Source organism: Canis lupus, chromosome 31 (assembly GCF_011100685.1).
Source record: "Canis lupus familiaris isolate Mischka breed German Shepherd chromosome 31, alternate assembly UU_Cfam_GSD_1.0, whole genome shotgun sequence".
In the NCBI taxonomy this organism is placed as follows: Eukaryota; Metazoa; Chordata; class Mammalia; order Carnivora; family Canidae; genus Canis; species Canis lupus.
Genome location: NC_049252.1, coordinates 31,770,781 through 31,793,659, shown reverse-complemented (window position 1 = coordinate 31,793,659; position 22,879 = coordinate 31,770,781). Strand labels below are relative to the sequence as shown.

At 45.1% G+C, this 22,879-nt stretch overlaps 1 protein-coding gene across 7 annotated transcripts in view; it reads left to right on the top strand.

Moving 5' to 3' along the window:
• Positions 1-22,879, top strand: part of HLCS (holocarboxylase synthetase) — a 226,248-nt gene that overhangs the window by 41,841 nt on the left and 161,528 nt on the right. For all 7 annotated transcript variants that reach the window (XM_038581462.1, XM_038581461.1, XM_038581460.1 and 4 more), the window contains 2 exons: positions 1,055-1,992; positions 7,065-7,247. In XM_038581462.1, coding sequence (XP_038437390.1) covers positions 1,055-1,992; positions 7,065-7,247 — 1,121 coding nt within the window. The remainder of the gene's footprint in view (positions 1-1,054; positions 1,993-7,064; positions 7,248-22,879) is intronic.

Genomic DNA, 22,879 nt, shown 5'->3' with positions numbered 1-22,879 from the left:
CTGGGCCAAAGGCAGGCGCCAAACCTCTGCGCCACCCAGGGATCCCAATCTAACAGTTTTTAACTTAAAAAATATGTATCACAATATTTTGAGATACATCTTTTTTTTCAGGAAACGTGAAAAATGTCTTCATTCATTAGGTTTATTTTTATTTTAAATTTTTATTTTTTAAAAAAGATTTTATTTTTTGAGAGACAGAGAGCGTATGAGTGAGCAAGCATGAACAGGGGGAGGGCAGAGGGAGAAGCAGACTCCCTCCTGCTGAATGGGGAGCTCAACGTGGGACTGGATCCCGGGATTCAGGGATCACAATCTGAGCTAAAGAGAGATGCTTAAGTGACCGAGCCACCCAAGCAACCCCCTTAGTTAGGTTTAAAATGGAGTTTCTATGCCCATGAAAGTCTTCATTTGTATCTTGAGCGAATGAGTGTTACCAGCTCAGGAAATTCTTGTAAATCATTTAATTTCCCAGTTTGGCACATGCATGCGCCTGATACCGTGTCAGATTTGTAACAAGTGCTCAATAAATGTTTTTGAATCAATGATTGGAAAGAAGCTTCTATTCCAGTCCTGAGATAAGATACTGGAAAGACCCTTTTCCCATAGTGATTCTGCAAAGTGTCCTGAGAGCCCCTGCTGCCTGGAGGTATGCATGGACACACTAGATAGCTGCCTGTTTTTGTTTCTTGGTTTCATTATCTTATTAGGACACCCAAGAAATTGATTCCATAAATAAGGCTCACTTACCTCTCTGAAGCCTACCTTCTTAACCTGCCAACAAGGGGGTCTGGGGCTTCCCGGCTCACATGGGAAAGGTGTTGTGGACACCTGGATTTCACCGTTGGGATTGTCAGGTGCACCCTCCTAACATGTGGGAACAATGCCATGGTGCCAGTGGATGCTGCAGACCTGCGTTGGGGGCACAGGTGGTCTCCAGTGGGTGGGCTGCCCTGGAGCAGAAGTCATGGAGTACAGAGAGCACTGGGAGGTTTTGAACTGAACTGTGTGACAAATCAGAACGGCTGACAGCTTGTCTCTTCTGTTCGTGTTTTAGCAGTGCATTTGCAGGACTGTACTCTGAAGGCGCTTGAGACCTCAAACAAGCAAGCCCATATCCTACAGCAGAATCCTGAACCTTCCACCGAGAGTAAGTCAGAGCCGGACATCATGGAGTACATCGATAAAGATGACCCCAAGGTTCTTCGTGCCCATCCCACACAGGAGGAAGCTGGTACCTCTGGCAGTGAGCCAGCTGAGGAGGATGACAAAGGAGTAGGCTCCGTTGAGCACTGTCCCCTCCATCTGTCTAGTTGCCATGAGTGTTTGGAGCTTGAGAATAGCACCATTGAATCTGTCAAGTTTGCATCTGCAGAGAACATTCCAGATCTTCCCTACGATCACGGTGGTTTGGAGGATGTTGCTGATGACAGCTGCCCGGAGAGAGAAGGGAGGAGAGTCAACATCACAGGAAAGGCACCCAACATCCTCTTCTACGTGGGCTCTACACCCCAGGAGTCCCTGGGCAGGTTCCAGGAGGTCCGGTCCGTTCTGGCTGACTGTGTGGACCCCGACAGCTATACACTCTACCACCTGTCAAAGGAAAGTGCCCTCAGAGACCCATGGTCAGACAACTGTCTATTGTTGGTCATTGCTACCAGGGAGGCTATTCCTGCAGACCTCTCCCAGAAGTTCATGGCCTACCTTTCTGAAGGAGGGAAAGTGTTGGGCCTGTGTTCGTCCTTCACACTTGCTGGCTTCCAGGTGATGAGCAAGAGCACGCTCAAGGAAACAGTCCAGAACTTGGTTTTCTCCAAGGCCGACCAGACCCAGGTGAAGCTCAGCATCCTGAGCAGCGGCTTCGTTTATGAGGATTGCTCTGGAGGGCAGCTCAGCCCGGGCCAGCTCCAGGGTCACCTGGAGAATGAGGACAAAGACAGGCTGATAGTGCAAGTGCCTTTTGGGACACGTGGAGGAGAAGCCGTTCTTTGCCAGGTATGAAGGCTGGCATCCATGTAGTGATCTTTGGGGATCTCTGAGAGTATGCTCTTTAAGGCTATACACTAGAAGGGTCAAAACAGTCTGTGCTTTGTGGGGTAGTTTTGATCCTTGGTTGGGAGTTTTTGCTGAGGCTGAGTAGGTTTAGATGAGGGCTTTCCTGTCGGTAGAAATATCCCATTTCACCAAAATGCTTGGGATGGAGGAATGAAGCAGAGGCTGTCATGGCTAATTAAAGACTGCTAGTAAACCAAGAATCAGTCAGAAAATTCTTTCCTGTTTTGATCTATACTGGTAATAATCTTTACAAAATACATTAGTCTATTTGGTCTCAAAGCACACTGTGGTCAATATAATGGAACCTTTTAATTAATGTAGGGAGTTGAGCACCTCTGGCTGGTGATTTTCAGTGTTAATAACCATCACATTACAATGTTGTAGCTGATGTAGCAGAAATGCTCACCAACTGCTGGGGTGGTGAGTGTTGAGAACACTTCAAATCCTTGGTTCTTTTATGATTTTGTCCCTCTTAAAGTCTAAATGCTGAGCAAAATTTCAGAGAGGAGAATATTGAAGCAGTTTAGATTTATGGCATATTAATACAACTGACCCCTGAATCACATGGCTTTGAACTGCATGGATCCTCTTGTGTGGAATTTTTTGGCTAAATACAGTTCAGTACTGTAAATGTATTCTCTGTTCCTTATGATTTTCTGTTTTTCTTCTTTTTTAAAAGCTGCTTTTTTTTAAAAAAAATATTTTATTTATTCATGAGAGACAGAGGCAGAGACACAGGCAGAGAGGGACAAGCAGGCTCCCTGCGAGGACCCTGATGCAGGACTCGATCCCAGGACCCTGGGGTCATGCCCTGAGCCAAATGCAGAGGCTCACTCACTGAGCCACCCAGGTGCTCCTGTTGTTGTTTATTTTCATTTCATATGCATCCTAGGAGCGAAATCTCTTGGGTTTTTTTTTTTTTTTTAAAGATTTTATTTATTTATTCATGAGAGACATAAAGAGAGAGAGAGAGGCAGAGACACAGGCAGAGGGAGAAGAGGCTCCACGCAGGGAGCCCGACATGGGACTCGATCCCGGGACCCCGGAGTCACGCCCTGTGCTGAAGGCAGTGCTAAGCCGCTGAGCCACCGGGGCTGCCCATCTCTTGGGTTTTCTGACCATTCTTCAGGGGGTTATCAATTTGTTTTCTTTACTATTCTAAAGCCCATTCATTTGTTCTTAAGATAATACTCAGGCAAAGATGCATATAATTAAGAAATCTGGACATCAGGATAGACAAATATGTACAAGCTAAGCAGGTTTCATATAGGCTGAAAAGCACATGAATTAGTTTGGAGGCCTAATAAATGTTCCTCTTATCTTTTTCTCTGCAAAGATGGTAACTATAGCAACTGTGCATTCCCAGAAAATCCACTTAAAAACCCGACTTCCTAGAGCCGTATTTCAGTTTTGAATAGTGACTTTTACCACCCCTGTGCACAGACTTGTACTAGAAAATTGATTCGGCACTGCTACGATCCATTTCTCTGCGTTACATGGCAGCTCTGCTTGCTGCACCATTTAAATTGACCCCGTTACTGTCATAAAATTTGATACTGCATGCATTGCTCTAGAAAAAAAGGCAATACGATGCAGCTTCAAAAATCAGATTCAGAGGATTAGAATGTCATTTTTGATTTTCAATGACTTCCAGTCTCTGTGTGACAGGGTCACTGCTTTTTCCTCAGACCTGTGTCACTATAATACCTTGCCGCCGAGATCAGCCAATAAATGTTATCACGGGCTGGTTAGTTTCCTCTTTCCCTGGTCAGTTTCATCGTCTTTATCTCTAATAAATCGAGGAATGATGTAACCCAGTAAGAGGGGGCACAGCACTTCAAGGGCAAACCACAGCCGCACAGTGGGTGGTGGTCTCACGGCCAAGGAGCTGCATGTGGATGCCTTTACCATTCGTCATAAGGAAAAAGGAAATTTTCGGGTGCTTGCTGTAATGATTAGGTTTGCAGGCGAAATTTAAGGCTGCGGATTAATGCTGACATTTCGTTATCAAAGCGACTGAGACTTTGGCATAAAGACTTTGGCCAAATAGATTTAAAAATAATTTATTTCCGGGATGCCTGGGTGGCTCTGTGGTTGAGCATCTGCCTTTGGCTCAGGGCTTGATCCTGAGGTCTTGTGATCAAGTCCTGCATCTGGCTCCCCGCAGGAAGCCTGTTTTTCCCTCTGCCTGTGTCTCTGCCTTTCTCTCTGTGTCTTTCATGAATAAATATATAAAAATCTAAAAAAAAAAAATTATTTCCTTATTTAGCTTTAGCACATGGCAGTAGCAATCTGACTTTTATAGCAGGGTTTCTCCACCACTGCACTGCTGACATTTTGTGCTGATCCTCTTGTCACGAAGTCATCCTGTCCCATGCACTGTAGGGTGTCAGCAGAGCTACACATTACATGCCAGTAGCAATCCCCCTCCCCCCCTAGCCAGTTTGTGACTAGAGACGTTTTAGTTCTGGCTTTTGGTCTAGCCAAAAAGCTTTAATTTTAGAAGAAGCCAAGTTATGGGAATGGACCCATCAGTATGGTAATAGTATGACAGCTGGAAGATGAAACGTTTCTTGGGTACCACAGAGGACCAGCAGTGCAAATCCAGAAGCACACACTCTCCTGTGAATTGAAGTAAAGAGCCAAAGGAGGTCTGTCTTTTCACTTCTGTTTTACTTATTTATTTTTAAAGTATTTATTCATGAGAGAGACACAGAGACACAGAGGCAGAGACACAGGCAGAGGAAGAAGCAGGCTCCCTGTGAGGAGCCTGACGTGAGACTTGATCCTGGATCTCAGGATCACGCCCTGAATCGAAGGCAGATGCTCAACCGCTGAGCCACCCAGGCGTCCCTCACTTCCATTTTAGAAACACCTCCTCGAAGCCCGCGAAAGCACTCCTCACACAGTGTCAGTGGTTGTCCTTTGTCTTACCTCCTGCAGCTCTTGAGGCCTGCTCGTGGGATGAGTGTTCCTTTTCCTCCTTGGCATCTCTCATGCATGACTGTGAGTTCACACCTCACTGCATGTGCTTCTTGAATCTTCTGGGTATTGACTCAGCCTGGGCTGTGTGTGTGCCATTAATCACACTCACCACCTCTGCTCTGGGCCCAGGTCCGGGGAGAACTTCGCTCATTTTATTTCTGCCACCTGTTAGGGGTCATCTCCAGGAGAGCCACTTGCTCACGTGCTTGCATTGAACACGACCCACTGCTGTGCTCATTGGAGCAGCACTGGCTTTGCCCACTGGAGAGGAGAGGCCACATTTAGGGAGAGAACGCAGGGAAGGAGACTTGGATTCCTTGAAGGATTTCAATTCTCTGCCTCAGCCTCTCTCCAGGGCTGTTTGGAGGACAGACTTGGAGGACAGACTCACTCCTGCTCCTGGACGACAGGAGCAGCCGTCTGCTGGCCCACTGTGGTGTGGGACCATGCTGGACTTCTCTACAAACCTCAGATTGGCATCAATTTTGAATAGCTGGATCACTTTGGACAGTATATTTGGATGGTATTTTTGACTTGGTTAAATCTTGGGTGGGAATTGAGGGATATTACATTGCTCGAAGCCTGGCACCTTGCTTTTTATTTTATCATGCTCCTATGATTATCAGGTCAGGAGCTCCACATACATCAGATATCTACAGCTGATCCTTGGCAAAGGTAAGATAAAATCAAGCAAACAGGCTTAGGTTGTTCAATGTTCTGGGACCCTCCAGGGCTCTTTTTTTTTTTTTTTTTAAGATTTTATTTATTTATTCATGAGAGACACAGAGAGAGAGAAAGGCACAGACACAGGCAGAGGGAGAAGCAGGCTCCATTCCATGCAGGGAGCCTGACGTGGGACTCAATCCCAGGTCTCTAGGACCACACCCTGGGCTGAAGGCAGTGCCAAACCGCTTAGCCACCTGGGCTGCCCCCACCCTCCAGGGCTCTAATCCGATCTTAAGAGGACCAGAGGTTCTAGCATGTTCCTTCAGAACAAGATACAGAGGGGTCTGGTGGGGCTGTTTGATTGATTGATTGAAAAAATATTTTTATTTATTTTAAAAGATTTTATTTATTCATTCATGAGAGACACATAGGCAGAGACACAGGCAGAGGGAGAAGCAGGCTCCATGCAGGGAGCCCGATGTGGAACTCTATCCCAGGACCCTGGGATCACGACCTGAGCTAAAGTCAGATGTTCAACCACTGAACCACTCAGGTGACCCTAAAAAAGATTTTATGTATTAGAGAGAACGAGAGAGAGAGAAAGAGAAAGGAAACACAAGCTGGGAGGAGGGGCAGAGAGAGCAGCAGACTCCACTGAGCAGAGAGCTGGATGCGGGGCTCAATCCCAGGACCCTGAGGTGATGACCTGAGCCAAAGGCAGATGCTCAACCCACTGAGCCACCCAGGTGTCTCCCAGTGGGGCTAGTTTAATTTGAAGTGGACGACAAAGCCTGAACTAAATAGATTAAGTCTTGAATCTTAAATTCAATCCAGGTGAAGGAGGATGGGGAGGGAGGGCCTTTCTGGGGTCCCCCAAACCCCGTTTCTTCTGTCTGAATGCATGCAAACACTCTTCCAGTGGTGAGCGAGGCTACTGTCTATCCTGGGGTTGATTTCCTGGTGGTTATGACTCAGGTAGAGTCAGGGTTTCAACTTGACCTTAATTGGGTTCTCAGCACAGTCATATTTCTTGATGTTTTGGTGGAATCATCAAGGTAATCAACTTGCCCAAGTTCCCCCGACTGGTCAGTAATAAAAGTTGGGACCCAGATGGAATCCGATTACTATCCAGGCTCATTTCCAGCAACCGCCTTTCTGCCCGGCCGCTGTGATTTCAGTCGGCTCCTTTGAATCTCTTTAACTGCTGTTGTTACTCTCCAACTGTTCAAGTTCAGTGTTTCCATACTGTTGATAATTCGAAGGATTCCTGTTCAGGTTTTCAGAAAAGCCAGGGAAGGCACCGTTTCCCGTAAGGTGGGTAAGTGCCCCCCGGTTTACCAGGTGGTGTCTTTTCCCCTCAGGCGCACCTAGAACTACCTCCCAGCTCTTCAGTGGTGCAAGGCCAGGAGGATTTCAATCTGCTCAAATCAAGCAATCTCAGAAGATACGAAGTCCTTAGGGAGATCCTGACAACGCTCGGCCTAAACTGTGACATGAAACAAATTCCTGCCTTGACGCCTCTTTACTTACTGCCTGTGGCAGAGGTGAGTGTGGAGCTCTGGTGGGACGGAGACCCTGCTCCTCTGTGGTTTCGATTGTGATTTCTGCTTTTATTATTTTTATTTTAAAAATTTTTTAAAGGATTTTATTTATTTATTCATGAGAGACACAGAGAGAGGCAGAGACACAGGCAGAGGGAGAAGCAGGCTCCATGCAGGAAACCTGATGTGGGACTCGATCCCGGGACACCAGGATCACGACCTGAGCCAAAGGCAGGTGCTCAACCACTGAGCCACCCATGCCCCTCTGCTTTTTTTTTTTTTTTTTTTCCCTGCTTTTATTCTAACGTCAGGTTTGGGAACCGTCGTAAAGCCAGCCAAGTATAACTGGTATTTTTGGTGTTTGTGTGTGAGGGAGGGAGAGAAGGGGTTCCGGCTTAAAGGTCGTGGCTCAGTCACTTTAGGGGACATGGGGGACACTCTTTTATGTGTCAAGAGTATCTTTGGAAACCACAGTTTATTCATTTGGGATGAAAACCTTTGCTTTGATCCGGGCCTTTCTCAGTGAGTATTTGGATGGCAAAATCCCAAGTTTTGTTTCATTTACGCCGATGTCTGCCATCTTGTGGCAGAAGGGGCTCTGGATTTCAGTTTCTATCTCCTGGTTGTGTCTACAAGGAAAATGCAGGAATTGTCCCAGGCTGTTGTCTGCCTTTGATCAAGCCTGCGGTTGTACCTGGTTTGCGCAGGTCGCCACATTCTCTGGGGGTGTCTCCTCCTGCTGACCCTTTTGCTTTGCCAGACTGTCAGTTTCTTATTAATTGTGGCAAATTATTTTGTGGGTCTTTTCCTGGTCTCCGTTAAATAGGGAAATTTGAGTGTTTAATAGATATCACCATGCAGTTTCAGCAAATACCTGATAGTTTAGGTGACGCCAAACACCAAACTTACCTGCTTTCCCTTGAGAAGAACAAAGTATACTTCCTACCTCAACCTTTTAATTTTTTTAAGATTTTATTTATTTATTCATGACAGACAAGAGACACACAGAGAGAGAGGCGCAGAGACAGGCAGAGGGAGAAGCAGGCTCCATGCAGGGAGCCCGATGCAGGACTCGATCCCTGGTCTCCAGGATCAGGCCCAGGGCTGAAGGTGGCGCTAAACCGCTGGGCCACCGGGGCTCAACCTTTTTAAAAGGGAAGAAACTCCCTTTGGATTCTACTCTGCCCCTTGGCATGTTTAGTTTTCAGAGGAAAGCAGAGCAGTGGGGTCTCTGGGTGGGATGTGCTCACTTGGAGAAGACAGGTATAAACTCCAAGGCAGGTAGGATTAGGGTACCTTATACGATTGATTATGTGAAGTTTCCGAGAAATAATGTATGTTAAAGTTTTATGTGAATTGTATTATTTAAAAGACAATTGAATTATTAATATTATTATAATTAGACTGGAGTTTTAATAAGTTGCATGTATATAATGTACTTAAAAGTGCCTGGTGTCTAGTTTTAAAAAGATTTTGGGTGGTGTTTTAAATTTTAAAAGTGAATGATACTGCAATGGATGATTTTTTCCCATTTAAGAAACATTCTTTTTTCTTTTCTTTCTTTTTTTTTTTTCTTTTAAACAGTACTCAGCTTTTATTATTATTTTTTTCATTCTTTTTTTTTTTTAAAGATTTTTATTTATTTGTTTGACAGAGAGAGTACACAAGGAGGGAGTCAGGCATAGGGAGAGGGAGAAGCAGGCTCCCCACTGAACAGGGAGCCTCCCAGGGGACACGGTTCCAGGACCCTGAGAGAGTTACTTGAGCAGAAGACAGATGCTTAACCAATTGTGCCACCCAGGTACCCAAAGAAACATTCTTTTATAGCATTTTCATGATGGTGTTTAGCTAGTTTGTACTCTTTATTTTAATGTTTTATTAAAAATTTTTTTAAAAGATTTTATTTATTTATTCATGAGAGACACACACAGAGGGAGAGAGAGAGAGAGGCAGAGACACAGTCAGAGGGAGAAGCAGGCTCCATGCACCGGGAGCCCAATGTGGGATTTGATCCTGGGTCTCCAGGATCGCGCCCTGGGCCAAAGGCAGGCACTAAACCGCTGCGCCACCCAGGGATCCCTAATGTTTTATTAAAATTTTTTAAAGTTTATTTATTTTAGTAATCTCTACACCCATCGTGGGGCTTGTATTCACCACCCCACCCCAAGGTCAAGAGTTACGATTGAGCCAGCCAGGTGCCCCCCTACTCTTTTTTAATGGGTGCTCTTGGGAATCCATAGTATGACTTTGGTTTGTGGCTTGATCTTAGGAATTCAAAGCCCCACATCATTTGTCTCTGTTTTAAATGTTCAGTTAATAGAAGGAAAGCAGCGAATCCATCTTGTGACTTTTATCAAAATAAAGTGGGTCCCCAGAGCTTCACTTCCTATAGATGGCCCACTTATTGTCCTCCCACTTTGGAGAGATGGGACAGAGCCTGTGGTAAGGGTCACTGGTCCCAGGTGAGTTGTCCTGGGACTGTCACTGTCCTAAATCATCTCTCTCTGCCCTTTCCTGGTTGTGGAGGGCTGAGTCTGGAAATGTGAGGGAGTGCCTGCTTCTTCTGGGGTCATGGAGCAAGATAGACCAGGCTTGCCCTTGGCAGTACTCCTTGACCTTTCCTGGGAATTCCGACGGGGAATCCTGAGCACACTGGTCTTGGGACTTGCCCTTCTGGACTCTTGGATGTATCAATGAAGAGGAAACAGTGTTCTCAATGTTTGAACTCTAGGCATTTCTTGTGTTTCTTTAGGATGGGTATAACCTGAAAGGCCTAAGCAGGGGCTTTGTATTGCGTGTCTGCTTGTATTAATGTACCCAGTAGATGCTTCGTGGTTTTTTTCCATTGGGTTCTCTAAACTGCCTGTGGGTGGGTAGGTGGGGGGGATACGTTTCTGCGACTGATTGGTGACCCTCATTCACAGACCTTGAGGATGAAGTGCTTGAACACCATTAAAGCAAGTATTTGTTCTTTGTGTGGATACACAGACACCCCGCATAGACTCCAGGACTACTAAGTTCCTCCTTACAGAATAACTTTGGGAGCAAACACTTTTCAGAAATGTTCTTTCCTAATTTCGGGCCTTCCAGTGGGTCTGGTTGCTCTTGGATCTCTATGCTGTGGATTACTTTTTCTCCCTACTGCTTTTCTCTGAATTCCTTTTTACTCTGGGAGCCCAAGAAACTGAGTGCGTGGGTATACGGTTGTTGCGTGTACCCTCATTCCTTAGAGGATATCCTCTATCCTCCTTCTAGAAGACTTTGAATCTACTGTCAAAGGAAATATAAGAATTCAGGGTGTGAGAGTCTGTTTTGCTGGAGTACATATTCCTTAAAGGATTATCAGGCAAATGAATGTGAAGGTAGACCAGGACAGACTTCGATGATCATTCTGGAGGCAGCCGCCGAATTCCTTGGGGTCTTCTCCTAATGCCGAGGTGACGACATCTAGGGATGTGGTCTAGTCATTGTGCCGATGGCTTAGCACTTAGAGATGGTTTGGGATGATAGTTTGGGAAGAGAGTTGGGTGGTACTTTGTATTTGGTTTTCTTTCCTGCAGCCTCCTTACAAGATCTCGTAGATCCCTGTGGAATTAAGGCCTGTGGAGAGGCTGCTGGCATCCCGGCATCCGTACTACATGGCCCGTCCTTGGCTCCATCACCTGCGCTGAGGATTCTGTGCCTGCGCTGGCTCCTGCTCCCTTGAAAGTACTCTGTGCTCTTGGGAATCGCCCACCTGTCACCGCACGGTGTCGCTGCTGAGCTAGGCTGCCTGGTGAACAGACTCCCTAGACTGGGAAGGAGTTCAGAGACTAAAAAAAAGTCTCTGCACCAGCTGCACATACTTTAGTAGTTTCCCATTATATTGGTGGCACTTTCTTTTGGATCTGTAGGAATTATTTCAGTGTCGCAGTCCACATTCGTCTTTCATTAAGCATTTTGCTTTGTCCTACGTGCTATTATAGGATGGAATATGAAAGAACAAACATCCTAGTTATCTGAATAGTTTTACTGCATCCCAGCTGTGTTTGCATAGTTTGGTGCCTAGGCCCTTGCTCTTTTAGATGGTACGGAAGATTGATGAGGCACCTATGAGCTTCCACATTACTATGCTACAAATAGAAAAGAATAGCACGGAGATGGAAAAAAACACTCCCCCAAAGTACAGTTGACTCTTGGTGTTTGCTGGGGCTGTGTTCTGAGACCTTTACTGGCATCCACACACCCCCCAGCAGCATGTGATTTCCCCTATAAAATCCAGTCATCTATGGCCTCATAAGCGTCACCATGCATGACACCTGAAGGAAGCAGGGCTCTGCGAGGTACAGCCCCTTGGGAACTTCCCGTTTAATTTTTTTTTTTTAAGATTTATTTATTTATTCATGAAAGACACAGGCTGAGAGAGAGAGAGGCAGAGACACAGGCAGAGCGAGAAGCAGGCTCCTTGCAGGGAGCCCGATGAGGGACTCGATCCCAGATCCTGGGATCACAACCTGAGCCGAAGGTAGGCGCCCAACTGCTGAGTCACCCAGGCATCCCGAGTTCCCGTTTAAACTCCCGTTGAAACTCCCAGGGGCAGGATTGAAATTCAGGCCTCAGCAAAATGATTCTCTGTCAAAGCAAACAAAACACATGAGCACTGTACACCACAGACATGTCTACAGAAAGAAAGACTGGAAGGAAGTACAGAACACATAGGGTATATTTCCGGGTGCTGGGCTTCAGGGTGATTATACTAAACTTTTGTATTTCCTAAATTTTCTGTAAGGTACATGTATTATTTTTATAACAAGCAAAACCAGTTATTAAAAATACACTCAAGTTACTGTTATTGGATTTTGAAAGCATCCTGTAAGTGATCACAGCTCGAGTGTTAAAAAGCAAGGACACTTGCATAGATATGGATAGTTTATTTAATATTCAACATCTATTTTAATTACTTTAAAAGCATTAGCTTTGGGGTGCCTGTGTGGCTTAGTTGGTTAAGCATCCGTCTTCAGCTCAGGTCATGATCTCGGGGTCTTGGGATCGAGCCCCATGTTGGGGACTCAGCGGGAAGCCTGCTTCTCCCTCTCCCTCCGCCTGCTACTCTCCCTGCTTGTGCTCTTAGTCTCTCTTTCTATCAAATAAATAAATAAAATCTTCAAAAAAATAATAAAAGTGTTAGCTTTGTTAGTCATGACTTGACTCTGGTGATTGGCTAGTTATGGCTACACTGCTAGGTTTAATTGTGGCTCTCACCTTCCTATGCGGGCACCTCTGGGCTTCAGCTATGCATTCACATCTGTGGGTGGAGGGGATTTCTGGTGGTCCCGGAGGTCCTGGTGGAAGTTCATAATTCGAATGCCCCCCACCCCTACTTGGATGTTTCTCGATGGAACCCCTCGAACTATTTCTCAAAGAAGACCCAGATGTGCTGATGCCTACACAGTGAGTCCTTTCAAACCGTTAACTTCCTTCCTGGAGGTGTGAGTAGAGGGAGAGGCTCAGAGCATACGTGATTGACCCCAGATTACTGGGTGGCCGCCACGCTGACCTCCTGCCATGGATGCTGCTGCGGGTGCTGCTGGGAAGTTAGCAGGAATACACTTTCCCCGTGGGGGACTGCTGCGTGTTTGTGAGTGACCCGGATTTGATAGAAAAACATAGCTTGTTCCTTTGCAGAACAAAGTCCCATGGAAGAACTCGCCCTCTTGTTTCCAGGTTTCTGGGCTCTGTTTCATTTTTATCTCTGCCTGGGGAGGGTGTGCAGTGAGCCCGAGGGGTTTGTGCTTGGGGGGTGTGGGCAGCTGGTTGATCAGGACAAGCCAGGATGGGATTTCAGTGCAGAGCCCACTGCCAGTGGGTCCCTTTCGATGCCCCAGGGGAAGGGGGAGAGGATGGGACTGCGCACAGCCGGCCTGGCATGCTCTCCTACCCTGAGACATCACCGCTTGGGGATCTGGAGCTTTCTGAAATTACAAAGCTGGCCTCCTTTGGGTGTTCCTTGTGGCTGGTAGCTGATGGTATGGAGGCCTCCTAAGAGCGTTGGCAGGAGTCCTGCCAGAGAGAGGGCATGCGGTTCCTTCACCTTGGGGTGGTGATGTAAAACCGTAACAAGAAGTGACAATTGGGGTTGTTGTTAGAGGATCTGGGCAGACATTGTCATGTTGTGTGTACGTGTGTAATTTCAGTGTTGTGGGATGGGTCCTGTAGGCTTTAAAACAAAAAGTAATATCACATTTCATTTTGATTCAACCCCAAATCATTTGCCATGGAATACCTCCTCCCACACCCCCAAAAAAGCAGGTAGGAGCAGTTTCGGTGTCTGCAAACGTATTAAAAATCTCCTAGTGTAGTCCCTTCCACCAGGGAGTTACTTTTCCCATGTTGATTGCTTTCAGAAGGAACAGACTGAATCGTGCCCCATGGTTCTCATTCCTTCTCCTCTAACTGATCTCTTCATTGAGCAAACATTGGAGTGCCTACTACGTGTGAGACCTCCCTGTGGACGTTTCTGGAAGAGAGATACAGTCCCATCTCGATCTTGCATGCGGTGTAGGTAACCAGGTGCCTCCCCAGGTGGCCTCATCTGGATCTCACAGTGGCCCTGACAGGTGGGAAGGCAGGGCAGGGGTCCTTACCCCTGGAAGAGCAGGTTGGCTTGTGGAGTAGCAAAGCATCTCACATATTTTTCTGAGTTAATCAGAATTCTCCAACAACAACAAAAAAAATCAAACACCCTTTGCTTTCAGTGTTTTCGGCGTCGTATTTGGCATGGCATCCTCCCTGCCTCCCCCTTTAAATCTTAGTTTTGAGTCTCAGATCAGTACGGCGAGATGGAAACTTCTAGTGTTACTTTAAAATACAGCTTAGAAAATAATTTTTAGAGATCCAAATTAGAGAGAAACTCAGAATTCCAGGTGCGCCCTGAATAGCTTTTGACATGTGGCTGACGTGGTGGTGTGGCAGCGATTTTACAATACGGCACCAGCTAAAGAGCAGCTGGCAGATTAAAGCAAACATTTAAAAGCTTTTATAGCTATGAATGTTTAGGGGTCCTTCATAGACCTTTCTCTCCTTTCTTTCTTCCTTCACCTAAACTGGAAATTTTTTGTTCATTTTAACTGCCTTCCTGTTATCGAACATAATACCTGTGGCAAAGGCGTTATGATGGGTTTTGATGCTGAAATGCAAAAGAGATAATACGGGGGGTGTTTCCCTTAGCTGCCTTTTATTTTAGTCTTTTTTTTTTTTTTGGAGGGTGGTGGTGGGGAGAGGCTTCTCAGCTACTGCGTAAACCCGATATTTTTTATTTGCATCTTATTATTTGCATCAAATTGTTATTTGCATCTTATTTTCACAAGAATGTTTCCAAAGCAGACTCCTGCAGAGTAAATACTTCTGGGCCCCAGTCCAGGCTGGGACTGATAACGTGCTCGTGGGAGACCCAGGCAGACGCAGCTTTGGTGTTTTGTACTTGGAATGGGTGCCGTTCTAGCTCGGATCTTGCCGCCTGGCCTGGGGAAGCGGGGTGGGCCAGAGGGAGCTTCTTTCTCTGCCGTTTCCTCCTGCGGGTAGCACCCTAGCTCGGAAGGGCGCTTTTATTTCCTCAAGACTATTTATATCCACCGCTTATGCAGTCACAGATCTGTGGATGGGAAACAGGCCCTTTTGGAATAAAAAGTCCTCCAAGACCAAATGGTTTCTGTCTCCTACACCAGCTCCCTAATAGCTGCCATGTGTGAGCGGGTCCGGATTATGGTGCTGCCTCCTGGGGAAGCCGATTGAAGCTGTCTCTAGAAGTCTTGCAACGTTCTTAGGAGCAGATTTTTGTCTCTGGGGCCTACAAAGTACGTCCCTGGGAATGAGCCCCACGGGCCCGGGGCTGGCGGGCCCGGCCCAAGGGGCCTCTTGAGCTCAGGTGCGGAGCCGCTGGGCCCCCCCCGGCCCGGTGCCGAGCTGCCCGGGGCCCCGCGGGGCTGGGCACCGAGACCCGAGCCCGGCCCCAAGCCGCCGGTCCCCGGGGGTGTCTGCTGCAGCCGCGGGGAGCACATTCTGCTTCTGTTCGTGTCGATAATTCGGGAATGTCTCTCCGGGAATGAAAAAAACGATCACGTTTCGGGGTCGCCAAGCTGTCGCGCAGTTGGTGGCCCCAGATAGCGTGTGATCCTGTTTCCCCTGCCCCGGGCGGGAGGGTAGAGGCCCCCCGGGTGCCAAGGCGGGGGGTGCTCCTGGGTCGGACCCCCGCGGGGAGGCTGCCCGGGGCAGGACGGGGCCGAAGATCTCTGTGGCTCCCTCGCCAGCGTGGGCCAGCTGGGCAGCAGGAAAACGCGGCTCAGGTTAGTCTGTCTGTCTGTCTGTCTGTCTCGGAGATCAGGGGAGGGTGTAACCGCTTTCTCAGTGTGTTCTTGTTCTGGCTCCTCGCAGCTGCCTGTGAGCCGGTGCGTCTTTCCAGACGCTGCTGTGCCACGTCTGGCCACACACAGCCTTCCAGATACTGGATGTTTCTAGAAAAGCTCTGTATTATCCTTCTGCTTGTCTTGTATTTTTCTTTCTTAAAACGTTTCCACGCATTGGTTTAATAATACAGTCAGCAGGAGAAATACTGGAGTATAGATTATAATTTTGGTTCATTTTTTTTTTTTAAGATTTTATTTATTTTTTCATGAGAGACAGAGAGAGGCAGAGACACAGGCAGAGGGAGAAGCAGGCTCCACTCAGGGAGCCCGATGCAGGACTCGATCCCAGGACCCCAGGCTCACGACCCGAGCCACAGGCAGATGCTCAACCACTGAGCCATCCACGTGCCCCTGTAATTTTGGTTCTTATTGATTGTTGGAGATATTGCCCCACACAAACAATTCTAGAGGTCAAACCCCACAGGGTGACCTGAGGAATGGAATGAATGAAACGTCTTTAGAATATTTGTCGTAATTGGTAATTTTTAGTGGTATTTGAGTCTTGACAATTTTATTTTTTTTATTTTTATTTTTTTATTTTTTTAGTCTTGACAATTTTAACATATGAATTAACAGATAAAAAAATAAATGAATTAGTAAGTGGAATACATGCAACTATTCCTATGTTTGCTTTAAGAAAACTTCTAGAAAATACTATAAGATTGCTGAAATAGAACCTTTCTTTGTGCAGACGTCTTTTTCCCCTGAGGATGAGAAACTTAGATGAAAATATCTACAGAAGCACCTGGGTGGGTCAGTCAGTTAAGTATCGGCCCTGTGCTCAGGTCATGATCTCAGGGTCCTGGCATCGAGCCCCATATTGGGCTCCCTGCTTAGCGAGGAGTCTGCATTTCTTTTTCTTTTATTTTTTTATTTATTTTTATTTTTTTTATTTATGATAGTCACAGAGAGAGAGAGAGAGAGAGAGGTAGAGACATAGGCAGAGGGAGAAGCAGGCTCCATGCACCGGGAGCCAGACGTGGGATTTGATCCCGGGTCTCCAGGATCGCGCCCTGGGCCAAAGGCAGGCGCTAAATCACTGCGCCACCCAGGGATCCCTGCATTTCTTTTTCATTCTCCCTCTGTGCTCTCTCACTCTCTCTCATAAATAAAATCTTTAAAGAATAAATATGTTAAAAAATATCTACAGACTCCTGCTAAAAAGAAAAGCTATTTTCTCATTGGTATATGGAGATGTATAGCATGATCTTGTGTTATGTGTGTAAGTCCTCTGATGTGTCTCCTGTATATGTGTCTGGGTGTGGGGAAATAGGGCTTCTGGGTAAAGAGAATGATTGTGTTGGCACTTGGCTCTTGCACCTCCAAGGTTTAAATTCAGATTCTTTTTCTTTTTTTTTTTTAAGATTTTATTTGTTCATGGGAGGCAGAGACAGAGGGAGAGGCAGGTTCCCCGTGGAGCAGGGAGTCTGATGTGGGACTGAATCCCAGAACCCCTGAGCCAAAGGTATATGCTCAACCAACTGAGCCACCCAGGCGCCCCGTAAATTCAGAATGTCTTGCAAAAGCAGACTGGTACTGGCCGTCACAGGTCAGCAGGATCACCAGATTCTGGACTGGTGCCTTGCTGGGCTGTGTTTGTTGGTGTCAGACTCCACGAGTCTTTCTTTCCTGAGCCCTGAACTATGAAAGTGTGTAGTTTAAACCTACTTGCCTCCTGTAGGCAAAGTAAAATTTGAAAATTAACATTAAAATTGAAATTGAGTATTCTTCTAAGAAAACTTGTAAAGTTTTCCTTTTTTAACGCCAGAGTAAAGTATTTGACAAGTTGTTTTCTTGTCTTTGAGCGCAAATGAATCCTCCATACGGCAGTTTATTAGTGAGTAATTGGATGGTGCCACCACTAATCCCCCTTCCTGTTTTTATTCTCAGTAAATAAGGAAACACAGCTTTTAAAAGAAAACACCAATTGTGGTTTCATAAATTAAAAAATGATGCTCTGGTGTTTTGTTTTTTTTTTTTTTTTCTTGAGGGATGGGGGAATGCCCAGACTTTTTCTGCCTTAGAATTGTCTAGATTATTACTCGAGATTATTGTTTTCCACAGCCAACCTTCTACGTGAAGATTGAAGTTTTTCCTCAGGCTTTTTTTAGTTCTGTAAAGTGCCTTAAAGGTCAAAGTGTGTAATTTTTAAAAAAGATTTTATTTATTCATGAGAGACACACACATAGGAGAGAGGCAGAGACACAGGCAGAGGGAGAAGCAGGCTCCATGCAGGGAGCCCGACACAGGACTCGATCCCCGGTCTCCAGGATCACGCCCTGGGCCGAAGGCAGGTGCTAAACTGCTGAGCCACCCAGGGATCCCCAAAGTGTGTAATTTTGAAGATTCTCTTCTTCTGCATGTATTTTGTTTTGGTGATGTTGGGATTACAGGTGATGTCTCAGTTTGGCCAAATGAGTGTGTCACAAAAGGTGGCTGGCTTTATTTATTTATTTATTTATTTATTTATTTATTTATTTATATTTTTTAAAAGGTGGCTTTTTAAAGGACTGTCCACTGTCACCAGCTTCTCATTACTTTAACAATCTCTGTTCTGTTGTGGGAGGGAGATGAGATGACCATTCATGTTCTTTCCAGGACTCCAGTTTTCATGCTAGTCCCAGCAAAGCAATCAGATCCATATATATATATATGTGTGTGTGTGTGTGTGTGTGTGTGTGTGTGTGTGTGTAGTTTTTTAACTTTTAGATCATTCCTCTGGATGCATTTTTTGGGTAAGGATTCGTGGTTATTACCATTTTCATCTTTATATTGGAACAATTTAAAACCATCAGTAGGTGCCTTTGCACAGTTAATTGAAAGACAACAAAAGAATGTTTTGCTCTGCTCTATGCTCTATTTTAATTCAGTTTTTTTCTCAGATTGATTCTCCTATTAAGAATTATCTGTGCCGTATATAGGAGCCTCAAATTTACAAGCAAGTTATGGTTTCAAAATCTGTGTGCTAAGTTGGCTGTTTTAAAACGTGGTTATTTATGTTAGTTGGGTTTCCTTACCAGTTCCCATACGTTCTCACGTTCCATAACACAATTAAATACCATTTTGCGGGGCTGCTTCTGTTAGACTCTGGCCTGGTGGATCTTGAATGCACTGGGGATGCAGAACACCTCTTTCTATCTCTCCGAGGTTTGACTTGGAATACAGTAGCTCTGACTCAGACGTTGCCCGAAACTATCCTGTTGGACACCTACTAATATCGTGAAACCTATGGTACATCTGTGTCCTTACAGGGAATCTGTGAATTTGTGTTGGTACGTTAATATTTTTCTCATATTTAAGAAACATTTTTTTCCATTTTCATAGTAACTGCTGTACTGTACCCACATGTAAAAGGAAACGCTTTGTAGACAATTTTAAATGTACAAAAGTAAACAGAAAATTTAATGAACTCATGAGCTCAATCCCTCTTCTTCACAGATTTCTATTTCTGGCCAATCTTATTTTGTCTAATCCTGCCTGTCCCTTCTCCACATCATTTTGAAACAAATCCCAGCTATTGCTATCAGATCTTTCATCGGCAAATATTTCAGTCTGTGTTTCTGAAAGATAAGAGCTCTATGTAAAATCATGACCAGAAGACCACGGACACACCTAAAATAAATCAGTTCCTTCGTATAATCTCATATCCAGTTGGTGTTCTGGTTTCCAACTGGGCTTACGTAAGGATGGGCTGTATTATCCATGCATCGTGTATAAGTGTGTCAGTTTCTCTATACAACAAATACAAGAAGGAAGCAACTAGATAGAAGCCAGTGTAGCTTTTGAGGGGAAGTGATTTAGAAAGTAGATTTCCCGTGTCTCTTGAAATGCCATATTTTAGCCCTTGTTCTGGAAACAGCAGCAAATAATCATTTGCAATCGCATGCAAAACAACCGTGCACAGAAATACAGGAGTTTGGTCTGATGTGTGCTGATGCAGAGCTAGGCATGAGTTTCCCTCCCTCTCTTTTCTGCACCAGAAGTCCTGGTTTCTTCAACGGGGACGGTATTGATTTCTGCTCCGTATGCTTTCGGTTCGGGTTGATATTTAGCCTTTGACCCAGCCACTTTCTTACAATAAACAGTTTGTTGATGAGAGCAGCTGCTCACCAGATTGTTTCCAGATTGTTCTCTCCTGGCTGTGGTGAGAGCACACCTTATGAAGACGTCGGCTCGAAGCTTAGGGCTTCCACTTCTTGTAGCCCTCTGCCTGTGAAGCCAACTGTCAGCCTCTCAGCATTCTTCTAGTCCTATCCAGTAAGATGGTGAATCCACCACCCTAGAAATCAGGCCTTGCTTACAAGCTTGACTACTTAAAACAACAACAAAAAGCCAAGCTTGACTACTTTATTTTATTCTCTGATGGAAGGGTAGCATTTTTTTCTAGAAGTTTCTGCCATATGGAGCAATTCTTTTTATTCCAAGAAGAATTCCCAGTATTTGGTCTGTGGAAATTAGTGGTATCTGGTGGTGCTGTGTAGGGAAGTTGACAGAGCATGCTTTATCTTGCATAGGAGTCTGTGCTCCTTGAATATTTACGGGTTTTCTACACAATTAAGGCATGAGGTAACTTTCCAGCTAAGGTAAGTATTACCTGCCTGGTTTTATTATCTTGCCCTTTTGAAATGAATTCTCATTTTTTTTCTACTTTTGGAAGACAGTACTACTTTTTTTTTTTTTTTAAATGCAAGCGACAGGTAACCTAATGACTTGGCAATTTATGTGACCCAAAAGTGCACCTCAGTTTGAATTTTTGCTGCTTCCCTAATCGCCCCCCAGCTGTTACCTAGAAGTGGACTGTCTGCTTACAGCAACCTTCATTAAGGAAAGGTCGGAGCTTTCAAGCCTCAGAGCCAACACTTTTCACTAAACTGGCCACCAGGGGCTGCTGTCAGAATGGTGAGTCTGAGCTCACCTCCCTAGAGGCAAGTTTACTTTTTCTACAACCAGTAAATTTTGTTAAGCTACCAATCCTGGTTTCAAACCTCAGGTCTCACTACACAGCCTCCAGTCACCAAGCATGCTTACAGCTGTATCCCTTCCAGCCAGGTATTACGTAGGACCTGGACCCAATTCAAGACCTAAGATTAAGACTTGTGTGTTTTTCATTCAGTGCCAATAAGCTGTTATTAATACACCGATTCCACATATACTGAAAAGCTTCATGAACGTACTGGGGTTTGTGTTCAGGGAGAGTAGGTCCTGCGTTTGGATCATTCAAGAGCCAGGCCTCTGGAGGAATGGCCCATGACGATGGCAATCTGGATTTTCAGGGAAGTGTTTCTTTCTTACCCGGAGTGGCCTTAGCATCCCTGTCCCAATGCAGGGGTCATGCTGATTCAACTAAAATGTGAAACGCTAGAAGATGTTCTTGGTGGTGGTTTTGTTTTTTTTTGATTTTTTTTTTTAATTTTTAGTTTTTTGTTACAAGAGCCTTGGGAGCAAATTCCTTCTTTTGTCTTCAGCTTTTTATTTAGAGGAAAAGAAATTCTAAGAAAGGGTGAAAGAATAGTACATAAACCACATGTAGCTTTCACCTTGGTTCACCCTTGTTAACATTTTGCTACATTTTCTTGAGAAAGAAGGTTTTGTTTTGTTTTGTTTTTTTGGAAGATACATACTTTACTGCACACAACTTGTAAGTTATTTATGAAAGCATGAGACTTTGACATTGTTGCTTCTAGGAGTTGGCAACCAGTGGTGCTAGTTTGCACTTGGCCCTGGGCTTGTTTTCTTTATTTGAAGTAAACCAGTACCCTACTGGTTTGTAGTGGTTCTGGATGGCTGGTCATTGCCCTACTGGGCTGTGCTATGGGCACATCCCATCTTCACCTTGGCCATCATGTACAGAATACTTATGATATAATATATCTTAAAAATCCTGAATTACAGAACATGAAACATCTTGAAGCCACGTGTTGGGAGGACAACTAGTTGATCTTTTATGCCCAACAAAGGATTTCTACCCCCGATCTAAGAAAATTCCACTGATGACCACGTCATGAGTATAGGATTTAGAGTTTTTCTTTCAACTTTCTAACCCAAGTATTGTGCCTTGGGAACCTTAGATCTGATTGCTTACTTCCGTAAGAACTTTTTTCCCCCCCTTTTTTTTGGGGTAAACCGTAAGTAGTGTACAAACGCTGTTGTATTATTTATGTGAATATCTGTCTCCCCCATTAAACTGTAATACAAGATCATTTGAAAGCAAGGACCATATGTTGTTAATCTCTATGCCCCTTCCCAGTATTTGGCCTATAGTAGGCATTTAGTAAGAGCGTTTTGTTTGAACACTTAAGCGCTTTGGCTTTTCCCACTAACGTATTGTGAAACGCTTCCCCTGCTCCTGAGTCTGGGACACCCCAGGGGCCTCAGGGGGACAGGCTAGCAGCAAACAGCCCACCCAGTGCAGAATGGCTGCCCGTCCCATCTAGTTCTGCCACCGTTTATTCAGGTATGATGGGAATTTCATAAACAACCCTGCTAAACAGATTCAGAGAATCCGCTGTTGACTGAGCCTGAGGAACACTGACAAGGTGGAGTTTAGGAGAAAGATCAAAGAGTTTTATCTGTTATAAATGTGCTTTCCCATTTAGAAACTACTGGGTCCATGCTGGTTGGCCCACTAGCTGCCCCTTGCTGTGAAGTAGGAGTATGCTCTTCTCTTGTGAATGCAGTGAGGACAGTGTCCTGTGCCCCTCTTGGCCCCGGGGTGGGTTCTCTTAGCTTTTTACAGGGTCCTTGTGACAGCCAGTCAAACAGATGAACCTTTGCTAAAATGAGTGGATGGTTGGCATAGGAGGCTCTCGGCCTTCTATGAGTGCTCCTCCAGCCGGCTCCATCTCTTCTTTCCAGGTAACATATTGTTATTGGAAAATAGTACTTAATACTGTTATTAAGTATTTCTTAATATTGGAATCCTGGAGATGATGGTACAGTTTATTTTTATTTTTATTTCTTTTTCTTTTTCAGTTTTTTTTTTTAAATCTTAATTTTTTAAAAGATTTTATTCGTCAGAGAGAGAGAGAGTGTATAAGCAAGGGGAGTGGGTGAGGGAAAAGAGCTTCCCTGCCAAGCAGGATGCCCAATGCAGGGTCTGATCCCAGGACCACCACCTGAGCCGAAGGCAGATGCTTAACTGACTGAGCCCCCCAGGCGCCATGATGATGGTACAATTTATTTTTTTAAGATTTT